This window comes from Otolemur garnettii, unplaced genomic scaffold (genome assembly GCF_000181295.1).
Source record: "Otolemur garnettii isolate 467f Iridium unplaced genomic scaffold, OtoGar3 scaffold00044, whole genome shotgun sequence".
Lineage (NCBI taxonomy): Eukaryota > Metazoa > Chordata > Mammalia > Primates > Galagidae > Otolemur > Otolemur garnettii.
This window is the reverse complement of record NW_003852439.1, coordinates 5,330,764-5,353,752: the sequence shown is the minus strand read 5'-3', so window position 1 is coordinate 5,353,752 and position 22,989 is coordinate 5,330,764. Positions and strand designations below refer to the sequence as shown.

The following is a 22,989-nucleotide window of genomic DNA, read 5'->3' as shown; positions in this document are numbered from 1 at the left end:
AAGCAACTCTAAAACCAGCAAAATCTCTAGGACCTTAGTAAAAGCAAATGTAAAATTGCTAAGTAGGGAACTTTCTGAATCCCATGGTACACAGCACTCCACAGATAAAAGCACCACCATGAAGATGGGTTCTCAATACAAATTAAAAATCCATGAATAATTGAATCGCCACAAGGGGAATCAGTAGATCCAACAAAGGGAGTGTCCTTCCAAAAACCAGAAAAAACAGAACTATTTAAAAGAGATAGTAGACCAAGTACATTTAATTTACTAAAGAGACAAGAGAAGGAGTAACAACCAAAATGAAATAGCAGGATGCTTTGAAAAAGAATAGGTGGACTTGCAAAACATTAGCATTCTATAAAAATTATTGTCACCAACATAAAAAGTCAATGGATTAAATGCAGAGATATAGCTGAAGGGAGGATTCATAAATGGGAAGGCAGACTTGAGAAAATTACCTGGAATGCACCACAAAGAGAAAAGGAAATGGAAAAATAAAAGAGAAATTATGAAACATAGAAGATAAAATGAGAAGGTCTAACTTATGTCTGGTAGGAATTCTGGAAGGAAATAAAAGAATGGGAGGTGGAGGTATCTAAAAAAAAAAGTATGAGTAGTTTCAAGAATTGAAAAATATGAGCCTATCTTCTTAGTTTGGGCCAAAAAAAAAAAAAAAAAAACTAAAAGGAAAATATGGGCCTGCAGATTGAAGTGACTTGAACAAAATTCCCCATTTTCCATTCACCAAATACTTCTTTAATGCCAGGCACTGTGCTATAAGCTTGGTGGGTACAATAGAGAGGAGAACTAACTAGGAGAAGGGCTAACAGCTGTGTTTGAAGGCTGAGAACTGAAAGCCAGTGGGTTCACATGAAAGGGGGGGTAGCTATCATATAAAATGTACATTAGTTCTCCACATCACCTGCACAAAACCTAGAACCCCTGGCCAAGGGTTGTGGTGGGGCTGGGGCTGCAGACGGTCAGTGCTTCCCTCACCTTACCTCTTACTTTCTATCCTTTTCTTCCTCTGTGCTCCTGTCTTGCTGCAGGCTCCCGGGCAGAGAAGAAAGCAGAGCCCCCACCTAGCAAGCCCACAGTGGCCAAGACAGGGCTGGCACTCATCAAAGATTGCTGCGGGGCCACCCAGTGCAACATCATGTAGTCCCCACGTGGGGTGCCCCCAGGGCCACGGGGACCCCCTCCCACCCTCTTGTCTTCTTAGCCCCCATTTCACTGGGGCTCAAGAGCTCTCCAAGGCAGAAGGGGTTGAAGGCAAGCCCGTGACTGTAGCCAGGGGCCATGGCAAGGCAGGCGGGCCAGGCCACCCTGTACAGAGTGTAGCAATAGGGAGTCCCTCACCGTCGCATGGCCCTCCCCAGAGCATGCCGAACCCAGGAGTCTGTCTCACTGTTTATCTAACCACCAGGAAAGGTCCTCCCTCAAAAAAGTATATCTCCACTTCTATCTAGCTGTATCTAACCCACGTGCGAATGAACTGGGAAAGGGGCATGCTCCCCAGGTGTGTGTAGTTGTGACTTCTCAGCAATCTAGCACTATGTTGGACAATCCCCCCATCCACCCTCCCAGCTCTGCTGTCAGGCCTGCCCCAAATGGGCACAGGCCCTGTCCTGTCTACCCTCTCCCAATGGCTGTGCCCTGGAGGGCTCCACGCAGCCCATGTGTCTCTAGGGCACTATCCCTATAGCCTTCTTAGAGACACAGAGGGCCCATCTGTAAAGATTGAGCTTGTGTACAGTGTCACGGTCACATCTCCTGCTTCCTCCTATCCTGTGACTGGGGACAGTTCACATCAGGGGCATCCATTGAGCTCTCAGCTTGTTATGTCTGCCCCAGGTGGACACGTGGAGTAGAGTGTGGCTCGGGGTGGGGTGGGGGCCTTGGTTGGGGCAGACCCAGTGTGCAGAAAAGGTGGCAAGTAGGAGGCTGCAATGCCAAGGCCAAGACGGATGAAAAGGGGACCCAGAGCAGATGTCGACTCAGGCACTCCACGCCCCAGGGACTGCTGCAGAGATGCCAACAGATGCCACCTCACCAGGCCAACACACAGACCTCTGTGAAGAGCAGCAATGGTTGGGAGAGGGAGCCTGACCTGATTGTACCCCAACACCTGTGGTGTGTTTTAACCAGCCACCAAACAGTTCCACCCGTTTAACTTGATGTACATTTGCTACAGCCAGCCCGGCACAGCCCGTGTGACCTCTCTGTACGTGTGTGTGTCGTGAGCGGCCTAAGTAGTTAGTATAACTCAAGATTTGCTGATGTGCAATCATCTATCAGAGAAAATAAAAATGGAAACCACGTACACAGTATTTTAACAGTTTTTACTTTTTCCTTGATTATGGATGCAATCCATGTACATAGTAAATCATTTTAAAAGTACAGAAAGTATAAAGAAGGTTTTTTTTAAATACCATTATTCCTCCAACTTAAGACTACTTTGACATTTTGTCATGTTTATTTTCAGTCTTTTTTTGTGCATTTCTTTTTCATGACTGACATCATATTGTTATCACTTTAAAAACATTTTTTCCTACCTATTATATCACCACCATTCTCTTACATCATTAAAAGCTCTTTGTAAACATTAAACATTCTTCATTAATCTTACCAATGGCTGCTTAGTAATCCATCTTGTGGATATACGGTAATTTATCTAACCACTTCACTTGTCACTACTGGACAATTAGACTGTTGCCAGTTTTTCTGTGGGATAAATAATGTCACAATAAACCTCTCGGAGGAAACAGCTGCATCTGAATGTTTAATTTTCTCTTATCATTAAGATAAGAAATAAAATTCTGCGGGAAATAATTAGCAGCATTTTGAAAATATTTATAAATCAAAATTTAATCTGGGCTGGGTGTAGTGGCTCACTCCTGTTATCCCAGCCCTCTGGGAGGTCAAAGCAAGAGGATCCCTTGAGTTCAGGAGTTTGAGACAGCCTGAGCAAGAGCAAGACCCCATTTCTACTAAAAATAGAAAAACTAGTGGGGTGTTGTGGTGGGTGCCTGTAGTTCCAGCTACTCTGGAGACTTAGGCATGAAGATCACTTGAGCCCAAGAGTTTGAGGTTGCTACAAGCTATGATGCCACCACGGCACTCTATCCTGGGCAACAGAGTGAGACTCTGTCTCAAAAAATAAAAAATCATTAAAAAACAAAAAGTTAATCTGAATGTGCCTCAGTCACAGCAGTTGTGGAGTTGATGCAAAGTGTCTCTGGCAGTGGGCCCCACGGTCTTTGGTCTTTGGCTCCTTCAACCATGGGGACATGACCTGTCCTCCCTCTCTGGCACAGATGCTTCAGTCTGGGCTTTGGTCTGCACGTCATTTTCTTTCCAATGCTGGACAGGCTCCCTCAGACCTGTCCCTCATCCCACCGGGACACTGTGTCCTCCTTTACTACCCTACACCAACCATGAAGTCAGATTGTGTCAGTGTCCTGGGACTGCCATCACAAACGACCTTGTACTAGGTGGCATAAAACAACAGAAATTTGTCCTTTCACAGTTCTAGAGGCCTGACAGCTAAAGTCAAGGTGTCTGGCTCTGCACACATAGCTCAGTGGTTAGGGTGCCAGCCACATGCACCGGGCCTGGTGGGTTTGAACCCAGCCCGGGCCTGCTAAACAACAATGACGACAACAACAACAACAAAATAACTGGGTGTTGTGGCGGGCACCTATAGTCCCAGCTACTTGGGAGGCTGAGGCAAGAGAATCACAAGCCCAAGAGTTTGAGGTTGCTGTGAGCTATGACGCCATAGCACTCTACCAAGGGTAACATAGTGAAACTCAGTCTCAAAAACAAAACAAACAGGCAGCACCTGTGGCTCAAAGGAATAGGGTGCTGGCCCCATATACCAGAGGTGGCAGGTTCAAACCCAGCCCCAGCCAAAAACTGAAAAAAAAAAAAAAAAGAAAAGAAAAGAAACAAAAAACTTCCATTGCTCAGGGCCCATATACCAAGGCAGCAGCCACATATACCAAGGCTGGCAGGTTCAAACCCAGCCTGGGCCTGCTAAATAACAATGACAACTACAACAAAAAACAGCTGGGCGTTGTGGTGGGAGCCTGTAGTCCCAGCTATTTGGGAGGCTGAGGCAAGAGAATCACTTAAGACCAGGAGTTTGAGGTTGCTGTGAGCTGTAACACCATGGCACTCTACCCAGGGCAACAGCTTGAGACTCTGTCTCAAAAAATAAATAAAGTCAAGGTGTCTGCAGGGCCCTCTCCTCCCCGCCCCCTGAAGGCTGAATGGAGGAGTCCTTCTCACCTCTTGCAGCTCCTGGTGGCTCCTGGCATTTCCTTGACCTTCCAGTCTCTCCCTCTGTGCTCACATGGCCTCTCCTCTGCATTCATGCCTCTGTGCGTCTTCACCGCCTCTTACAAAGATACCAGTCATTGGATTTAGGATCCACCAGATCCAATATGATCTCTTCATCCTTAGCGCAATGGCTTCTTCCAAGACCCTATTTCTAAGTCAAGTCACATTCTGAGGTTCCAGGTAGACATGAATTTGGGGTGGGGGGCACCATTCGACCCACTGCAGACCTTTCCCATTCTAATTTGCAGTAAAAATTTAGGCTGCAAAGAGCCCACTACAGCCCTTCTTCATAGAAAACATGGGTCAAGGAGGCCTGACTAAGGCCAGTTATAGAGCGGTTGGTTACTCACTGATGCAACAATCCCGAAGAGATCGAACCCTCATAAAAATCCTGCCTCTAGTACTTCTAAGCTCTGGGGGAGACCTACCTTATGTTACTGCTACTCTTATTGATTTTTTTAAAACAAACAAAAAAGCTCATTTATTTAGGCTGCCACACAAGAAAGTAATAACTCAGTAAGTTCTGGAATCCCAGGGCTGCTGGCAAAGCTGGGAAACCCTGCAGACCACGGGCTTGGGCATACCTAGGCTTTCTCCTTTTGAAATAATAGGGGAGGGTGAGAATAGGAATAGCAGTCCAGCCTCAAGGGCTAGCACCTGTAATCCCGGCACTTTGGGAAGTGGGGGGATTGATTGCTTGAGGCCTGGAATTCAAGGTTGTAGAGAGCTCTGATGGGGCCACTGTAGTCTAGCCTGGGCGACAGAACAAGACCTTGTTTCTTAAGAAAAACAAAAAAGTTAGCTGGGCATTGTGGCCTATGTTACAGTCCCAGCTGCTCAGGAGGCCAAGGCAAAAGGGTTGCTTGAGCCCAGGATTTTGAGGTTGCTGTGAGCTATGATGATGCCAGAGCACTCTACTCAAGGCAACAGAATGAGACTGTCTCAAAAAAAAATAAATAAAAGCCAAAAAACTGAACATACACTCATACACACACACACACACACACACACACACACACAACTTCAAAAAAGGAATAACAGGTATTGCTGCTTTTCACTGTACTTTGAGCAGTGTACACACACAAAGCTGGTTAGCTCCTGGGGTCAGCCCGGCGAGGTAGGGCCTGTTACTCCTTCACTTTACTGAAGAGGAGGCAGCAGCAGTCCCGTAACCTGGCCCCATGGGTGTTAGTGGCAGGCTCATCATTCATCCCCCACCTCTGCTGGACCCTTGCTTATCCTTTCTCTGCCCACTGTCACTGAAAATCATCTTTCCCATTAAAAAACCAAAACCCAAAAAACACACTAAAAGTACCTCCATCTCATCTTTCCCAGCACCCATCCCCTTTCCCTGCATCTTTCCAGCTGTACTTCTTTAGAATTAGCCACAGTCCTGTTGTCTCTATTTTTCTAACCTGTAGATCCATCCTGAATCTATTTTAATTTGGTTTTTGTCATTCTCTTGCAATTGAATCCTCTCACTGGGGATGCAAGCATCTGGTGACATATCCAGTCCAGGCACGTCAGCCACATGCTGTCCCAGCTCTCTGCAGCATGTGGTGTAGACGCACACTTGGCCGGATCACCAGGACCTGCCGCTCTGGGGTGTGCTTCTTCTGCTTAGGAGGAGCTCTTTCCCCACTTCCTTAACTCGCCTCTTCTTCAGGGCTCGGCCCTCGGCATTTCATTCCTCTCTCTCCTGATCTCATTGTATACCTCTGATGGCCACATACACCCTGATAGCTCCCGGATTCCCTCTCCTCTAAGCTCAGGTGCCAACTGCTCCCCAAGACTCTCTATTTGAGCTTAGAGCAGGCACATCAAATGTAAACTGTGGATCCACAAAGTATTGCCCTCAAGGCAAAATTCTACCTGCCATCTGTTTTGTAAATAAAGTTTTATTGACAAATAACCACACTCATTTGTTCACAAATCATCTATGGATGATTTTGTGCTACCACAGCTGAGTGGGTATGACAGAGAATTAAGGCCTACATATTCTAAACTAAAAGTAACATCTCTGGACCTTTAAGAAAAAGTTGGCTTAGCCCCTGACCTAAATGGTGCTCACCTTGTCCTGTGTGTTTTTCATTGTGGGTTGTCCAACATCATCCTAGGACTTGCCCTTGGTGCCTATATTCCTCTTCATAACCACTCAGTGGTCAAGCCTTTAGCTTCTACTCCCGAGTCTGGCCACACCCCAGCTTAGCACTCATCTTCTTCCACTTGGTCAACAGAACCTTCTTGATTGGCCTCCTGGGCATAATCGTTCTCCCCTTAAATTCATTCTCCACATAGCAGCCCAAGGTGATTTTCTTAGTAACCCAAACCTCATTGTCACGCCACTCTTTAAAACCATCCCCGTGGCTTTGGGATGAAACCATGCTCTTTCTCCATCCTTAGTCTCATGCTGTCCTCTCCCCAAGGCCCCTGTCCATGCTGGGACCACAGCTCCCCTGGGCTCCTAGATTACCCTTGGTGCCTCTCCTAGATTTTCACTCATCATTCCCTCTGCTGCTGCTTGGTCTTTCGCTGCCCTGCTAGCCTTTCTTTCTGTCATCTTCTGCCTAGTCTTACCCGTGCACAATTCAGAAGCCAAAACCATCTTCCTAAAGGGCGAGTCTAACCAAGTGTGTTTTGACTGCTTCCCAGTTTAAAAGTCTCCTGTGCCAGGCATGGCAGCTCAGGCCTATGATCTGAGCTCTGTATAGCAGCTGAGGTGTGAGGACAGTTTGAGGCCAAGAATTTGAGATTAGCTTAGCAACATAGCAAGACCCCATCTCTACAAAAATACAAAAAAAAAAATTAGCCAGGCACGGTGGCACGTAGATGTAGTCTCAGCTATTTGGGAGGCTGAGGTGGGAGGATCACTTGAGCCCAGGAGTTTGAGGCTGTGGCAAGCTATCTTCAGGCCACTGCACTCCAGCCTGGGTAACAGACACCCTGTCTTGTTAAAAAAAAGTCTCCTATGCCTTTCCTCCATCTTTGTAGTTTCCTAAGCCCCTTCTTGGGCCTGGTTTCCTAAGCCCCTGCCGAATTTTCCCATCTCCCTTCTCACTGCTCCTTGAGCATCAGCCTGTGGCGACCTTAAGGACTGAACCAAGGGTATCCGAGGAGTTCGCAATAGGATGTGGTTGACATGAACAGTTGCAGCAAAATGCTGGCAACAGAAGCCAGATGGATCAGTAGAGGAGTGACCATAATCACCCCCATATATCAGATGGGGAAACTGGAGCTCAAACAAGAAAAGTGATTAGCTCAAAGTTGCATGGCATGTGAATGGTCCAGACAGGACAAGTGAGCAGAGGCCTGGGGCTGCCAGCCAGGCCTGGGTGTTTATTTCACACATGTAATTCCAGCAGCATCGCTGTCCTCGTTCCTCATTGAGCTGTGATGGATTAGAGGTGACTCCACACCAGGGCAGCGAAGCCTGTCACAAACCTCTGAGTTCCAAGGTGGCTGGCCAGCAATGCAGGATTCAACAGGCCAGCTCACCTGCAGTTGAGGAGCAGTGATGCCAACATGCCTGAGGCCACCAAAGGGGCAGTGGGGCAGCGTGACAGGCCACATGGGCTGGGACAAAACATCCAGAAAAGCTGGCCTGAAGAACCAACATCAGGTAATATTTCCAATCGGGAATGTGCTGGTGAATCCCACTAGTTAAGTAACTTCTGTGTTAGTAAGGGAGGTAGCCCTCTGAGAGGAAGGGTGAGGGGAGGTTGCCTGGCAGTGTTAAATCTGAACCAAACCCACTGGCCTGCAGGGTTAGCAAAACAGAACATGATCTAGAAAGTGACTAAGGGCTTCAGCTTGGAGCCAGGATGCCTGGTTCAAAACCCCAACAGGAGCCCTGTGTGTAGCCTGGGCCGCTTTCTTCACCTCTCTGCACCTCAGTGTCCAGAACTGGCTGAGACAGTAAGGGCACAAAGAGAGATGATTCTTCGTGAGAACAAGTGCACGAAGTAGATGATTCTTGCTAAGTCTTTCCAGTTCTTGAGGGCCTGGGGCTGGGGACTGTCAAACCTGGACCGTCCCCATGGAGCTCACAGTGGGCAGCTCCCTGAACAGACACTGCAGGGTGACAAAAGTTGATGCCACCCAAATGTCAGCTGAAGGCCCACATGTGTCTCCAAGATTTCTACACCTTCCTGGAGGCTTCTAGGTCCATGATCACATTTGGCCCTACCTGCCTGGCCTCCCCAGTCTTCCCCCTCCCTCTCCTCCCACCCAAGTCTGATGTGGAACAGAGTGCATCTTCTCCACAGACACTGCCCGGGGCCCCAAGAACCTGTCAGAACATTTATGGAGGCGTTGACATTGCAGCCACCAGATATATATGAGGATTGAACATTAGATTTCCAGCTTCCATCTACTCTGTCACAGCTTCCCTCCACCCCCCCTTCACCATAAACCCTCTTCCTTCTTAATTAAAACAATTCAGCTCCCTCCCCTTCATGGGAGCTGACCTGTCTGGGGCCTGGCCTCCTTCACATCCCTGCCTGCTCTGTGGGCAGACTGGGAGAATTTATATCTCTGCTGGTAAGAGATACGTGGCTCAATGCTCATCCTCCCACAGGAAAGCAGCTGCATCAGGTGTGGGTTGTGATGGACAGTCACTGTTTTCCTCCGTCCCACTGGGGTGAACACAGAGGATGTAGGAGTGAGAAAGGCTGGGGTTCAAGAGAGGAGGATACATCTCACTGAGATGCCAGCAGGGGCCCAAGTTGGAGATGCCAAGTTGAAGTTGAGTGTGCCAAGGGGGCTATCCTGGGCTGCAGGGTTACCATGAGGATCCCCCAGTATGGGGGAGGCAGGAGCTCACTGCATTAGGATCCTTTCAGTTAGGAGTGACTGAAATTGAAACTAAACAAGCAAAACATAGAGAAGGACATTTTCTGGCTCCTGGGCTGGGATGTTGGAGATCAGAGGTACCAGTGGGTCCAGCGGTTCAAATGATGCCATCTGCTCTCAGGTCTCATCCTCCTCCTGCTGGCTCCCTCCTCCTGTGTGGCCCACATCGACAGTGCCTGCTTACTTCTTCCCTGGGTCTCCCAGAGGATTGATCTAATGGTTCCAACAAATATCCTAGCACAGAGTCTCCCACGCCTGGCTGGGCTCACATGCCAGCCCTGGATCTCTTTCTGGGTGGGCTGGTGGCTTTCTGCTTAGCCATGCTAGGATCATCTGGCCGACCCCAGAGCCTCTTGTGCCAGAAGAGGTGAGAATGGATTCTGGATGGTTTAAAACTAGTGTCTGCTGCCTCTTGGAGACTAAGAAACAGGGTTTCGGAGATGATCAGGGACTTACCCAAGGTCACACGATGAGTTCACCAAAGCCAGGACAGAACTCAGACCCCCAGCCTGCCCAATGCTCTGCACCTTCTCTCTCTAACATGCAGCCCAGTCTCCATGGCAGCCCCTGGCTGAAAGAGAAGGTGGGTCCCTAGTATGCTTTTGACTCGGTTCACTCAAGAGCTGTTTGTTCAGCTTCCAACAACTGCTTGCCCATGTGAGCCACAGTCTAGCATGCAGCCATGGGCCAGCCAGGTCTGAGCCTCATTGCTCCAGGGGCTGGGTTCAGTCTCCATGGCGCCCCAGTCTGCTCAACAATTTTAAGATAATTATTATTTATTAACAATTATTAAATTCCATTGAAATAATTAGTATTTAGAGTCTTATCTGTTGTCCCAGCTATTTTCTTCTATAACAATTCCACCCTCCTTTGTCCAGGATCTGTAATTAAGCGCTGCTTTGAGCACCATGGCTCTGTACTCTCCTTCAATCTGGGACAGGCCCTTGGCCTCTGTTTTTCACTGCACTGGCAGTTTAGAAGAACCCAAGCCAGTGGTTTTGCAGACAGAGCCTCCTTGGAGGCATCTTTTCATCTGGGCTGTCTGCAGAGAGCCCCCAGGGTCCTGTTGCTGTCGGCACCAGGCAGAAATATTTGGCTGGGTCCATGTCTTACTCACTTGGGTGTCCCACATCTGGCTCCTGCCTGGTACCCAGAAGGGGCTTGGTCAAAACCGGACTTGGGAGCTGTACAGAGCAAGGCTTCTCACCCAGTGGAGACACCTTCTCCAGTCTGCTAACAAGGAGCCTCATGCATGGCTCAGGAGACAGCTCGGCCTCTCCAAATTCACTTTCCCCATCTGTGAACCTTGGTGTGGAGGTGGAGGGTAGGATGGGCTAACTGGTCTAGGAGGTCCCTTGAGGTTTTGAAACTCAGTTGTTGACCCTGGGACTCTCCCCTCTTATTTCTGAGCCTGGATTAGATTTCTCAGCCTTCTAAGTCAATGGGCCACTCATTCCTCAAATACATATGGATCATGGATGAGGCAGAACCTGTGACTTGCTTCTAACTAACAGAAGATGGCAAAGATGATGGGAGGTCACTTTCTTTTTTTTAATAAGGTCTCACTATCACCCCAGCTAGAGTGCTATGGCATCATCATAGCTCACTGTAATCTCAACCTCTTAGGCTCAAGTGATTCTCCTGCCTCTGCCTGATGAATAGCTGGAACTGTATAGGCACATGCCACCACACCCAGCTAATTTTTCTATTTTTAGTAGAGATGAGGTCTTTCTCTTGCTCAGGCTGGCCTTGAACTCTTGTCCTCAAGGAGTCCTCCCATCTCAGCCTTCCAGAGTGCTAGGATTATCCAGAGTGCTAGGATTATAGCTGTGAGCCATCACGCCCAGCCTGGAAGGTCACTCCTTGTCTGGGTTACTTTATATGAGGCTCCCTGTTGGCAGACTGGAGAGGGCATCTCCCTGCCAGTGTGATGAACTAAGCAGCCATGGGAGGAAGCCCATGTGGCAGAGAACCAGTGGGCTGACAGCCAGAAGGGCCCACAGTCAAACAGCCTTGAGAAAATAAATTCTGCCAATACCTGAAGGAGCTTAGAAATGAGCTCTGCCCCAGTCAAGCCTCCAGAGGAGAATGCGGCCCCCCGCCATCCTGATTGCAGCCTTGTGAGACCCTGAAACAGAGAACCCAGTTAAGCCATGCTGGGAACTTCTGTATGAGATAATAATTGCATGTTGTTTGTGATAGTTTGTTACACTGCAGTAGAAACAATCTATTGCCTAACAATCTATTACTACTTCAAGCCAGGCCCTAGATCGTGGGGATACACAAGTGAATAAAAAGTCAGACCATCCCTGCTCTCATGAACCTTACTGCCCTGTCATGGGAAATAATTAAATAATCACATACATACATATTCAATGGTCAAGTATGATTTTTTATATACTATGAAAAAAGTATAATCTTCAATACCTCAGAGAGTGGAGTTAGACAAGGCTGATGCTGAAAAGTGGGGAGATTTGCCTCATCTAGAGGTAGAAGAGGATCAGAGAATGTTTCCTTGAGAAATGATGTTTGAGCTAAGACCTGAGCGAGGGGAGCATTAACAAGGTAAAGATACGGATAGGCAGTAGCAACTGTCACAGCTAGTGTCTACTGAAGTCCCAGGTCCTTTAGGTCCTCTCTGAGTGCTTCACTTACAGTAGCTCAGGGAAGTCATAAATGACCACCCTGAGGCCAGGCGAGGGCTCATGCCTGTAATCCTAACACTCTGGGATGCCAAGGCGGGAGCAGGAGTTCAAGACCAGCCTGAGCAAGAGCAAGACCCCTGTCTCTAAAAATAGCCAGGCACTGTGGTGGGTGCCTGTAGTCTCAGCTAGTCGGGAGGCTGAGGCAAGAGGATCACTTGACCCCAAGAGTTTGAGCTGTGAGCTATGACACCATGGCTCTCAACCCTAGAGGGACTGAGTGAGACTCTGTCTCAAAAAAAAACAAAACACCTGAGCAAGGTGGTCTTATTATCTATCCCCATGAACAGGTAGGGAAGGAGGCATCACAGAGTTTAGTGGTGGAGGAGTGATTCAAACCTCTGACTTCTCAGCCTGTGTTCTCAGCCACTGCCTGGCCTGGAATTCCAGCCAGGGATGGTACATACAAGGCTCTGTGGCAGAAGGGAGCAGCACACAGCCAAGGGGCTGAACGGAGGCTGCTGTGGCAGGCTCCAGGCCAGAGTTGAGTAGCAGTGCAGAGGGACAGGCTCGGCAGGGGTCAGGCCCCAGAGCCCACACTCAGGACCTCATTGGCTGTCCCCTCACAGAAGCCGTTAGGGATCCTACTTCAGAACAGGGATTCCTTTCGCAAGATTTCTCTCCTGATTCCTTGTCTCAGGCACACCAGACTCGGTGGCTGCTGATGCACCAAAGGCAGTGATTCTGTGGCCCTTGGGTGGATTTGTCTGTACTCACTGTGACACCAGAGGCTCTGAGTGGAGAAGGGGTGGAGTGGTAGGAGCAGACTGTCCCCCGTGCTCAGCCCTGCATCTGGGAAGGCTTGCAGGCGGAGGGGGAGGAAGAGGACTTCCTGTGAGCTGCACGTGGGATGGGAGAGAGGGGCCAAGCAAAGCCAAGATGAGCCCTTGTCCTCCCACCCCCAGCCCTCCCCCACCCAGAGATGCTCCTGGCTGGCTCCCTAGGCCAAGCTTGACTCCTTCCACCCTGCAGTGGTTTCTCCCCCTTGTCCTTCTCTGTGCCCCAATTCTCTCACTTCCAAATCCTTTCCTTCTCAGAACATGCGAATTCTTCACCGTGCTGAAGAAATGCCCAGCTCTTGATCCTCTGGCATGGGATCTTCCAAGCTCCACACGTCTGCACCTGAAAAATGAGGCATTCTCTCTTTCCTGCCAGTTCTGTAATTTGCCAACTGCTTCTCAAAGGTGACCAGCATTCTTTTCTTCATATTCTACCCTAGGCTGTTCCCAAGAGGGCTACCCACCTCCCAGGGAGAGACGAGAAGTCTCCTGGGGGGAGGTTTTGACACTCTGCTCTGGAAGTATTACTTCAGATAGGCAAATTGGATCAGTCTTCTCTGCATGTCTCTCCAAAGAGCAGGGTTAGAAGAAGCTGATGCTGTCACCACATCAGCAGCTGGGAACTTGGCCAGCTACTTCAGGACCATGATGCAAAGCCACTCCAGGGATCACAGGGTCAGGAAGAGCAGTGCTGGAGATCATGCTGACCCTTGGCTTAAGGGACCAACTCAGGGCTCTTGCTCCTTCCCCAATCTCAGAGCTAATATGCAGCCCGTCCTAATGTGCAGAATGGAATCTACCACCCCAAAATGTGACTCTTTGGAATAGGGACTATTTGAGCTGGAGGCCACTGAGAAACAAGTGCAGGAAGGACTCTCTGCCATCCCCCCTCTCCTCCGAAGCAGGTATGAGATCCTCACATGAAAAGCACCCTCCCTGTACCCAGGGAAAAGACATGCCTTACAGGGGCGGGGTGAGGGGCATGAGGAGAGGGACCTGGATGCACAGTCCATGCTGCTTCTCCTAGTTAACTTCTTCTAGCTTGTCCATGCTTTTGTTCTATCACTCTTGTCCATGACTTTCTACTCTATTAAACCTAGTATAAAAACGCCCAGGCTTAACTGTTTCCTGCAGGTCTTCATTTCCTTATGGAGGCTCCTGTTAAACTTGCATTAAACAAGTTTGTATTCTATTCTGCTAATCCGTCTTTGTCAGTTAAGGCCCAACCAGGGTCCTCCCCACCCCAAATATAGGTCACTGGTGGGCAGAGGCCGCAGAAGCTTGAGTCATGCTTCCTCCTTTGCCCATGGGGAAGCAGCTAGAAACTAGGGAAGACAAATCCCAAGCACAATGCCTCTTCCAGCCAAGGGAACACAGGGCCAACCGCAGCTCTTGGGGAACAGTGCGACTCCCTCTGCTATGGACAGGTCTGCTGTCACTCACACAGCCATCTTTTAAGCTGTCTCCTACAGACCATCCCCTTGTGGGATGTGCACATGGTAAATGCCTTGTCCCATTTCCAGCCCTGGTCTAGACCTAACAAAACCTCCTCAACCCACTCTTAAGGGGCAGGATGGCAGTTCAACTTTTTCTGCAAAAAATTGCTATCATGAAAACTGTCTGGAAAGGATTACCAAAGGTCAAGAGCTTCTAGGGTTACTAAACTTCAAAAAAAAAACTTGTGCTTCTTCAAGAAGCAATTTATTCAAGTCTCTTCTAAGACCTTTCAAATTCTTGTTGGGGATGGAGGGGGCAGGTGATGGTGGTCTTAGGGGAAGGGAGGGCTTCACTACTGAATCTGTGCAAGAAGCGTTTTCCCAACTGGCTTATTCTAAAAAGCATGCTTAGTAGTGACCACAAACACGGCAGCAGGCAAAGTGATTTCTTTCACAAGGAGAGAGATCCTAGTTTTTTAACAGGAGGTTTTTTGTGGCTACTGCGTTTTCCCACACCGTATTTATAGGTCAGAACTAAGGTTGGGAACTCGGAGGATTCTAACCACGAAAGGCTAATCATCCAGTCGCCTATGTGGACTGCGTGCTGAGTGAAAACAGCCTCTAAGATATCAGACCAGTCTGCCTACTCTCAAGAGGGGGAGGAGCTGGGGAATGAGAAATGAAAGATGGTAGAACTGGCCTGGTTTACAATCCCTCCCCACAGAGAGCCAGACAGACAAAAGCACTCATGTGGACAACTCACATTAGATGCTTGCTCTTAAAGTTTATTGACAACTGTTTGGTCCCAACACACAAAACAGCACTCGAACCACAACAAAAGTGTTCAAACAAAGTAGACAAGTAAGAAAAACATCTCTTCCCCCAAACCCAATCCAAAACAAACAGTGCAAGATGGGAAAGGGGGGTTTGGTGATAACATTTGTCTTTTTTTTTTCTTTTTTAAACAGATAAATCTAATCTGGTACATCTTCTCACCCAGAAATAAAGAATTCCATCGTCTTGATGCTCATACATCATTTTATCACATCATTTAATTAAGCCTCTGGATAAAAAAATAGAGAGCAATTGGACTGGCCACTGTGGAGTACATTATGAACACAATGTGCTTCCGACATATTTGCTCACATTTTCGACTGGCGATTCTCAGAGTCACACACATGTCCCAGACTAAGTGGCAACTCCAGTGAATGGTACTAAGACACACACAGCACTGAACTTGTTTCTTCTTGTTGCCCAAAGAACCTGTTCTTTGAGACTGTTCCAGGTGACTTGTAATGAGACCTCTTATGCTTTTAAAGTCCACAATTCTTTACATGCTAGCAAAACTAAAGTCCATGCGTGCAAACTCAGCCTTATGAAATCTTAGAATAAGGCAACTGATGTTCTCAACACCAACATTATTACATTGTTTAAAAGTTTCTTTAAAAAAAATTGCACATTTGCATTTTACTTCCTGCAACACTATGTCTGTAGAGGAAATGCCTTCAGAAGGGTTTGCAGAGTGCCATAATGCTTAGAAGGATTTTCCAGTGTTGTTTCGTCTTGATTGGGGCCCAGTTGAGAACTGGGAATCACTGGCTTCATTTAAAAGATTTGGGGAACAAAACTCTAACTTGTAAAAATCTCTCTATAGCCCTTATTTTGTGGCATTTTATCTAAATGCTGGCTATGAAATCAGAGCCCATTTTCTGGCTTTCTAGAAGTTACAAAATATAAACATTTCCCCAAAAGAAACCATCTAACTAGTGGAAGACCTTGCACCCACAGGTTCTTTCTGCTCTATGAATGAATCCGCCTTTTTTTGCCCAACAAATACAATCCATTGTAAATGTCAGGTTTCTCCAGGGGGTGAGAGGCCACCCATCAGCGGACACCTCAGCACCTAGGGAAGAAGGCCATTCCATATCAGACACCACAAAAAACCCAAACATGCTTCCAACAGCGAGAAGTAACAAGAGTAAAAACAGACACTATTAAAAGATGCTGAGCTAACACACACACACGTATACTCACATAAAGCTTCCCAGCTACCAGCTTTAAAATTACAAAAACAAGGTTAAGCTGATCAACCTTGGCCTTCATCTGTATAGATAGAATTCCTGTCTCTTCCTAGTGGAAATAGTATTGATACCGCTCCTGTTAAAGTACCTCACCACTCAGCTCTGATTTGTAATTTATGCATTTGATGCATATTTTAGAAAATCAGACTTTCTTCCCAATATTGCCTCTCGACACACAATAATGTGTGCTGTAATTCAAATGCTGACTTTAAATCCATGACACCAAGACCATCTCCTTTTCCTTAACCTGCTCCATATCAGACTGGAACTTAACATAGAAGGGAAGCTTAAAACATTCTCAACTTTCTAGAAAGCTCCTAAATGGAACCCTTAAGTAGAAACATTTTAAAAAATTTGCGAAGCCACATTTGTCAACTACAGACATAGTTAAATAAAAAACAAGGCACACTTACAAGTCACATGGAAGCCCAAAACCTTCATATTCCAACCTGAAAATCCGCTCTCAACTCCTTGCCCACCCTTCTCCTTCAGTGTGTGAACATACAGGCTCACGGGACAGGCTTTGTTTCAAAGACACATCATGCATTGGATTAATACTGTCGGAAACATCAGTAAGCCAAATCTGAGAGACTGTATTATGCTACATGTAAGATAATACCACCGATGTGGCTTGAAGGAAGTAAAACCTCTTTCTGCTAGCTGAGTTCTTACTGCTTTCTTGTCACAGAACACCAATATACTTCATAATACTCAAGAAAAATTTGGGAAAATATATTAAGGATTCTTTAACAAATGCCAAAAGTTCTTTCAAATAATTGGGGGGAGAAAAAAGGAAGGAAAGAACAAAAAAGCACTTCATCTCAAAGCTATTTTCAGTGTAAAAGAAATAAAAACATTATGGAATAGATCTAAAGATGAAATAAGTGGCTTCCGGGGGGGGGGGGTTCATTAGAACAGAAAAGGATGTGCTTTTGAACCCACTTTTGTGTGCAGAATCAGACAGTTTCTTCCCATCCTAATTCTATGTTCAAAATGGAGTTAAAGCTTGGTTATAGGCGCAAAGGAGAAGTTGGCAGCCAATTTTACTCTATTTTTGGGTTGCTTTTTGGCTGGGCTTTCCAGGGGGTCCTTGCTGAGTAGAGACTCTGGGGTTTCTGAGGAAGAACAGGGAGGCACAGGGACAGCCGCTGAGACGCTACATGAGCTGGAGTCAGAGGTCAGTGTTTCATTCTTTACTGGTATAGGAATTTCAATTTTTTCTTCTTGGTTTAAAAGCATAATTTCTGTAAATACAGAAAAGCAAAGATTCAGTTCTAGGACCTGTAAGAAGTGTTGGTTTTCAGTTTCTTACTCATATTTTCTCAAAAAATATTTAATAACCCCCCAAATGTCACACTATGTTGTGTGCCAATGATATGTGTCACATAAATCAAATACTTACAGACTAACATCTGATCTCGCACCTGGATTATAAAGATCTCTATTTTGGGGTATAAATCAATGGGCAATGGTTTAAAATGATTTTTCTTCCACTTGAATTCTCTCCCCATGCATTCTGTTAGATAGCTAAGGACCCATAAGCCACACATGACTTAAAGACTTTCTTAGCCAGGAGGGGACTTAGTGTCAGGGAACTCCTGGCCCATTGTGTTTACAGAGGACCCATACTCCTTACAGATCAAATAGGGGAGGACAAGGGGAGAACTGCACAGAGTCAAAATTACCTTTAAAAACCCAGGGATTCAAACGCAGCCAGCTCTCCTGCGGTATTTATAGACAGCTGAGCCACAAGTTACTTACCTGCTGAATATACAGAGCCATATGGCTTGAAAAAGATGTGTCATTAGGCCTTAGACTCTCACTGGGTATGGCAAGGGGTTCTTGCTAGTAAAGGCACATGGAAGGTGAAAGTGACAGAGGGGACAACAGGATTCAGCTCCCTTCTTAGGCTGACCCTGAAGAGAATGGCTGACAGAACTGCCACACTGTTTTGAGTTATTGCTGTCTCTCTTGTGACGTGTGTGGTTGAACTCATGTATACTAAATGTACAAGAGCTGCAACCCCACAGAAGAGCTAACATCTACCTGCTACCAACTCTGGTTGACATTCCAAAAGAACACTCTGGAAGTATACACCTGCTTGCACATGATAGTTCTTCTCGTATCAGAAGGCAGTTATGTTTCCCCCCACTTCCTACTTTCCAGGTAAACAGCCTCAGTTCTCTCACTGGGCAACAGTGGCGAATGCTGCCTAAGATGACCAAGGATGGTAAACCAGGTTCCTGGTGCTCTCCTGGAAGCCACTATCAGCAGCAGGAGGAACCAGATCACCAGGCATGAAGAGAGGGGAAGGACCTCAACAGCGTAGGTGGGCCATCTTCTCAGCAGGCCAGGCAATACCACAGAAAGACAAGAGGCCTACATTCAAATCCCAGCCCTGCCACATCCCAGCCCAAGAGCCAGGGGCCAGATGCATCTTTAGTTAAGGCACAAGCTATGCTTTAGTTGCCTCAGTTGTAGAATGGGGTTCTATGCCCCCCCTCAGAGCTGTGGTAAAGTGTTCAAGGTGTCAGTCCCAAGCATGGGGTTGGCATGCAATATTGACACTAAGTTGGGACTCAACATGGTCAGCTGAGCCTTTCTGTTCTCAGACCACTGGGCAGAGTCCTCCCTCCATTCATCCTTTCACAAAGCCTGCTAGACCCCATCCTGAGATGTATGCCGCTGGTGACAGGTGTGCCTCAGGGTAGCTAGGAAGTCCTTCATGCCCTTCTCTGTGAGCCCTGCCTCTGCCAGCAGCACCCCTCAGAACCCCACACTGCCCTTGCCCGATGCTCCCAGGCAACCTCAGCTGTGACTCTGACTTTGTAGGAACCCCAGCAGGAAAGGTCCTAAATATTCAGCATGAGTATTTTATTTTTTTGAGACAGAGCCTCAGGCTATCGCCCTGGGTAGAGTGCTGTGGCGTCACAGCTCACAGCAACCTCCAACTCCTGGGCTCAAGCAATTCTCTTGCCTCAGCCTCCCAAGTATCTGGGACTACAGGTGCCTGCCACAATGCCCGGCTATTTTTTGGCTGTGGCCGGCATTGTTGTCTGGCAGGCCCAGGCTGGATTTGAACCTGCCAGCTCAGATGTATGTGACTGGCGCCTTAGCTGCTTGAGCCATAGGCGCCGAGCCAGCATGAGTATTTTCACACCTGAAAAGGTACAGTTTCTCCTCACTTCCATCAAACACTTAACATACTAGCATGATGGCTTTATTTTTTAAATACACAAAGAAAACCCCCACAAGAACACAGCATCTCCTACCAGAAGATTCTTGAGGGTGCTCCTCAAACTGAATGAGATCGGCAGACTGGAGGACAACAGGGTCTGGTGTCAGCTGAGGGGATGGCAAGCATGAGGGGACAGGCGCACACAGGAGGTCGACGGGGGAGTCACTGGTCAGGCGGAGAAGCTCCTGCTCCGTCTGACTGGGCCCTGGACAGAGAAGGCAGCCATGACTCTGTGATCTTGACAGCATCAGCCAGAGTGCAAACACCTAGTATGGGCCTAGGGTTTTCTTTCTGTTTCTTAAAGATTAAAAATGTCTGCAAGTACTTGAGGTTAAAAAAAGAAGAAGCCATTAACAAAGATTGTTGGTAGATAAAATGCCACAAGCCAGTATCTCCTAAAGATTTGTGTTCTTAGGAACACCAGGTTCTTATAAGCCCCCAACTGAGAAAAAGGTTCTGCATTCAGTCTCTAAAGAGAGGAGACAACCCTGAGAAGGGGTATACAGAAGCTCAGAAGTAGAAGGCCTGGGTCCCGGTTCATCACTTCCTAGGTGAGAGACTATGCATCTTCCTGGAATTCTAGTGCCTCAGTTGTGGAATGGAGGTTCCTAGTGCTGAAGGCTGAGATGATTTACAGTCAGGTGCAGTATTACAAAATGTAAAATGCTGTATAACTGAGTTATCCCAGAAACGCGGGTTACAGTAATACTTCTATCTTGCAGAATGGTATGCTGACAAAATTCTCACACATAGCAATGAATTCAAAAGTCCTTCAGTAAAGTGAAAACTGCTATAAAAAATTCAAGAGAGTTGATCTCTGTATACTACAGAGATGGTCTGACATAAAATCTATGCGACTCAATGTAACTGTGAGTCATATTAACACGTATCAAGTCTTTCCTAGGGAGTCCTGTGACAAAGCCTCTCTGCCCAGACTTAGGCTCCTCCAATCCCTCCTCTAGACTAGGCCCTGACCTTGGCCTCCCGAGTCTATCCTGTGCTGCCAAGTCCAGTCTTAGCAAGAATTTTGAATCAGTTTAGTGAGACTCCCCTGGCCTTGATATCTGACCACCCTCAGTCTGATGGAATGAATTCCTCACCCCCATCCTTGCTGTCTTTGCTCATGGCCTGCCTTTAGTGGAATCCTGTTAGGCAGTATCAGTGTGAACGCCCCCACCCTGGATGGCTCCCCTGAGTCATTTTCTACCCACTCATCCCTCACTCTGCTCCTCAGATGTAAATCCCTACTCAACCTTGTATTTGGAGGTGAGTGCTCTCTTCTCTATTGCAATAGTCTTGAATTACCATTTTAACAAGTGTCAGAATAATTTTTTTTCTCTAGCACCTGAACTGGGATAATACAATCATTATGAGGTTGCCAATATCCTTCGAGGACCTTAGCCAGTCAACTGTGCAATGCTATCAAAATGCAGGCCACCTGTTCCTGTTACTCACTAAATACCAAAACTGCTTAGAAAAATGTCTGAACATTTAACTTCAATGAGTGAAATGCTCTGCTGCCCTCCTTTCCTCCACCCGCCCCAGCCCAAGCCATTTCTCCCTGAATTTCATGTGCTTTGGCTCATCTGCTTTCCCTCTCTTACCAATGCTACCTGCTCCAAGCTTGGGTTCAGGAGCTGTGGGTTCAGGGACCTCCAGGATGCGCTCACTATCTGAGGGCCCGTTTTCGTGATTGGCAGGGGAAAAACCGAGTGAACTCAGACGACCTGGAGGACAAAGAGCACCCGTCAGAGAAAAAAGTCAGTCAGAGAAAGGTGATTTTTAAGTTGGGAGGGGATCAGTGCTTACTTACTTTTCATGTCATTTTTTAACACTACAATTCTCTTATGACCATGTCCTTTTATCCAGACCACCTAAACACAAGACATACTACTGGTTAAGCAGTGGAAAAGGAGGGGACACGAACCTAACATTCAGGAAGAGTGAGACCTCTTGTGCCTGCTTTCAACAGACTAGAATTCAGAAACTGAGTCAATGCCAGGAATGTTTTTACACTCTTTCCGTAGCTTTTAATTTTTTTTCTGAGTCTCACTTTGTCACCCTGGGTAGAGTGCCGTAGTGTCAGCTTAGCTCACAGCAACCTCAAACTACTGGGGCTGACGTGATCCTCCTGCCTCACCCTTCTGAGTAGCTGAGACTATAGGGACCTGTCATGATGCTCAGCTAGATTTTCTATTTTTAGTAGAGATGGGGTCTTGCTCTTGCTCAGGTTGGTCTTGAACTCCTCAGCTCAAGCTATCCACCCGCCTTGGCCTTCCAGAGTGCCAGGATTACAGGTGTGAGCCACTGTACCTGGCCTTTCAGTTGCTTTTAAAGCAATGGAAGAAGCTGAAAGAAACATGTCCCTTATAAAAAGCTGAAGACACAGTTTCAGAAATATCCTTTATGACTCTCAAAAAGACCATATTCCAGACAACAGTTTTGATAAATTAAGATTCCTACATGATAACACTTGCCATTGTTTTGTAAAAACTACACACAACTTGAAACAATTAAAAGCCATCTCCCAGACCCCTTAAACCAAGCTCATGAACAAAGGGCAGCATCACCCGGCAGAGGGTGATGCTGCTCCCTGCTCGGCAGCCACATCAGAGGGTGGCTCTTGGCACCCAGGGCTCCCCACACACTCTGTCACCAAGTTCCTGACGTCAGCTTCCAAGCGTTTCTCACCTGTGCCCTTACTGCATCCTCTATTCTACTACTTTCCCTCAGGCTTGAAACCTCCATCTAACACTGAGCCAGACCTCTGTGATGGCTGGGATCCGAGCCAAGCCCCCTCTTCCACTCCTCCATGGACAGCAGCCACCGTGATGCTTTTCAAGTGCAAACCTGGGGCTCCTGCTCTCTCACTGCAGAGTCTCGCTCCCTACCTGGAGGAGCACAGCCCTTTGTCGCTGACTCTTCTCTGTTAGACTCTAGCAGTTTTAATCCCCCACCCCATCCCACACTCCGCTCTTTGTCTTGCTGCTTGGCCCAGAGCGCCCCTTCCCCTCCTCGTCACCCTGTGCACATCGTTGCCAAGTCCACTCTGGGACCACCATGCCCCAGAGTGGCCCGGCCCACAGCCCTCCTCAGTGCACTCACTGAACATGAGGCTCACTGCTGTGGCTGCGCTGAGTACACTGACTACTCTCCTGACCCTATTACCTGGTGCCTTCCTGGTAGGGCCTGGGACTTGCTCATCTGGCAAACAGGGATTTAATAAAGGTTTATAGAATCAATGAGAAACACTAAAGCCATTTATTTCATTGCAAACACCTGCCATTTTATGATTCTGGCAGCAGCATTTTACATTTCTGTTCAAGAGCGCTGGCCAGTGGCTCTTCAGGCAGGCACTCTCCAAGAAGCTGAGAGCAACACCCACCTGTGGGATTGCTCCCAGGAGCTCCTCCACACTACTGTAGCCGTATGTCTTGGGTTGCAGTGTTTCTCCAACATACTTGGTATAGGCCATGGGAAATTCATGAAGGAAGATCTGCTGGTAGTGGTAAGTATGAAGTAAAGACCGCACATTCTTTGCAAACAAATACAGGC

The 22,989-nt window shown here is 47.3% G+C and overlaps 2 protein-coding genes across 2 annotated transcripts in view; one reads left to right on the top strand and one right to left on the bottom strand.

Moving 5' to 3' along the window:
- The window catches only part of CUNH16orf45 (chromosome unknown C16orf45 homolog), a 129,809-nt gene extending 127,381 nt beyond the window's left edge, over positions 1–2,428 (top strand). The window contains exon 6 of the mRNA XM_003790723.2: positions 1,053–2,428. Coding sequence (XP_003790771.1) covers positions 1,053–1,165 — 113 coding nt within the window. The 3' untranslated portion in view covers positions 1,166–2,428. The remainder of the gene's footprint in view (positions 1–1,052) is intronic.
- A 12,451-nt stretch (positions 2,429–14,879) lies between these two features.
- MARF1 (meiosis regulator and mRNA stability factor 1) overlaps positions 14,880–22,989 on the bottom strand; it is a 44,865-nt gene continuing 36,755 nt past the window's right edge. Inside the window, exons 25-29 of the mRNA XM_003790722.2 lie at positions 22,820–22,989; positions 21,248–21,308; positions 21,039–21,161; positions 19,469–19,639; positions 14,880–17,440 (exon numbers count right to left, since the gene is read on the bottom strand). Coding sequence (XP_003790770.1) covers positions 17,196–17,440; positions 19,469–19,639; positions 21,039–21,161; positions 21,248–21,308; positions 22,820–22,989 — 770 coding nt within the window. The 3' untranslated portion in view covers positions 14,880–17,195. The remainder of the gene's footprint in view (positions 17,441–19,468; positions 19,640–21,038; positions 21,162–21,247; positions 21,309–22,819) is intronic.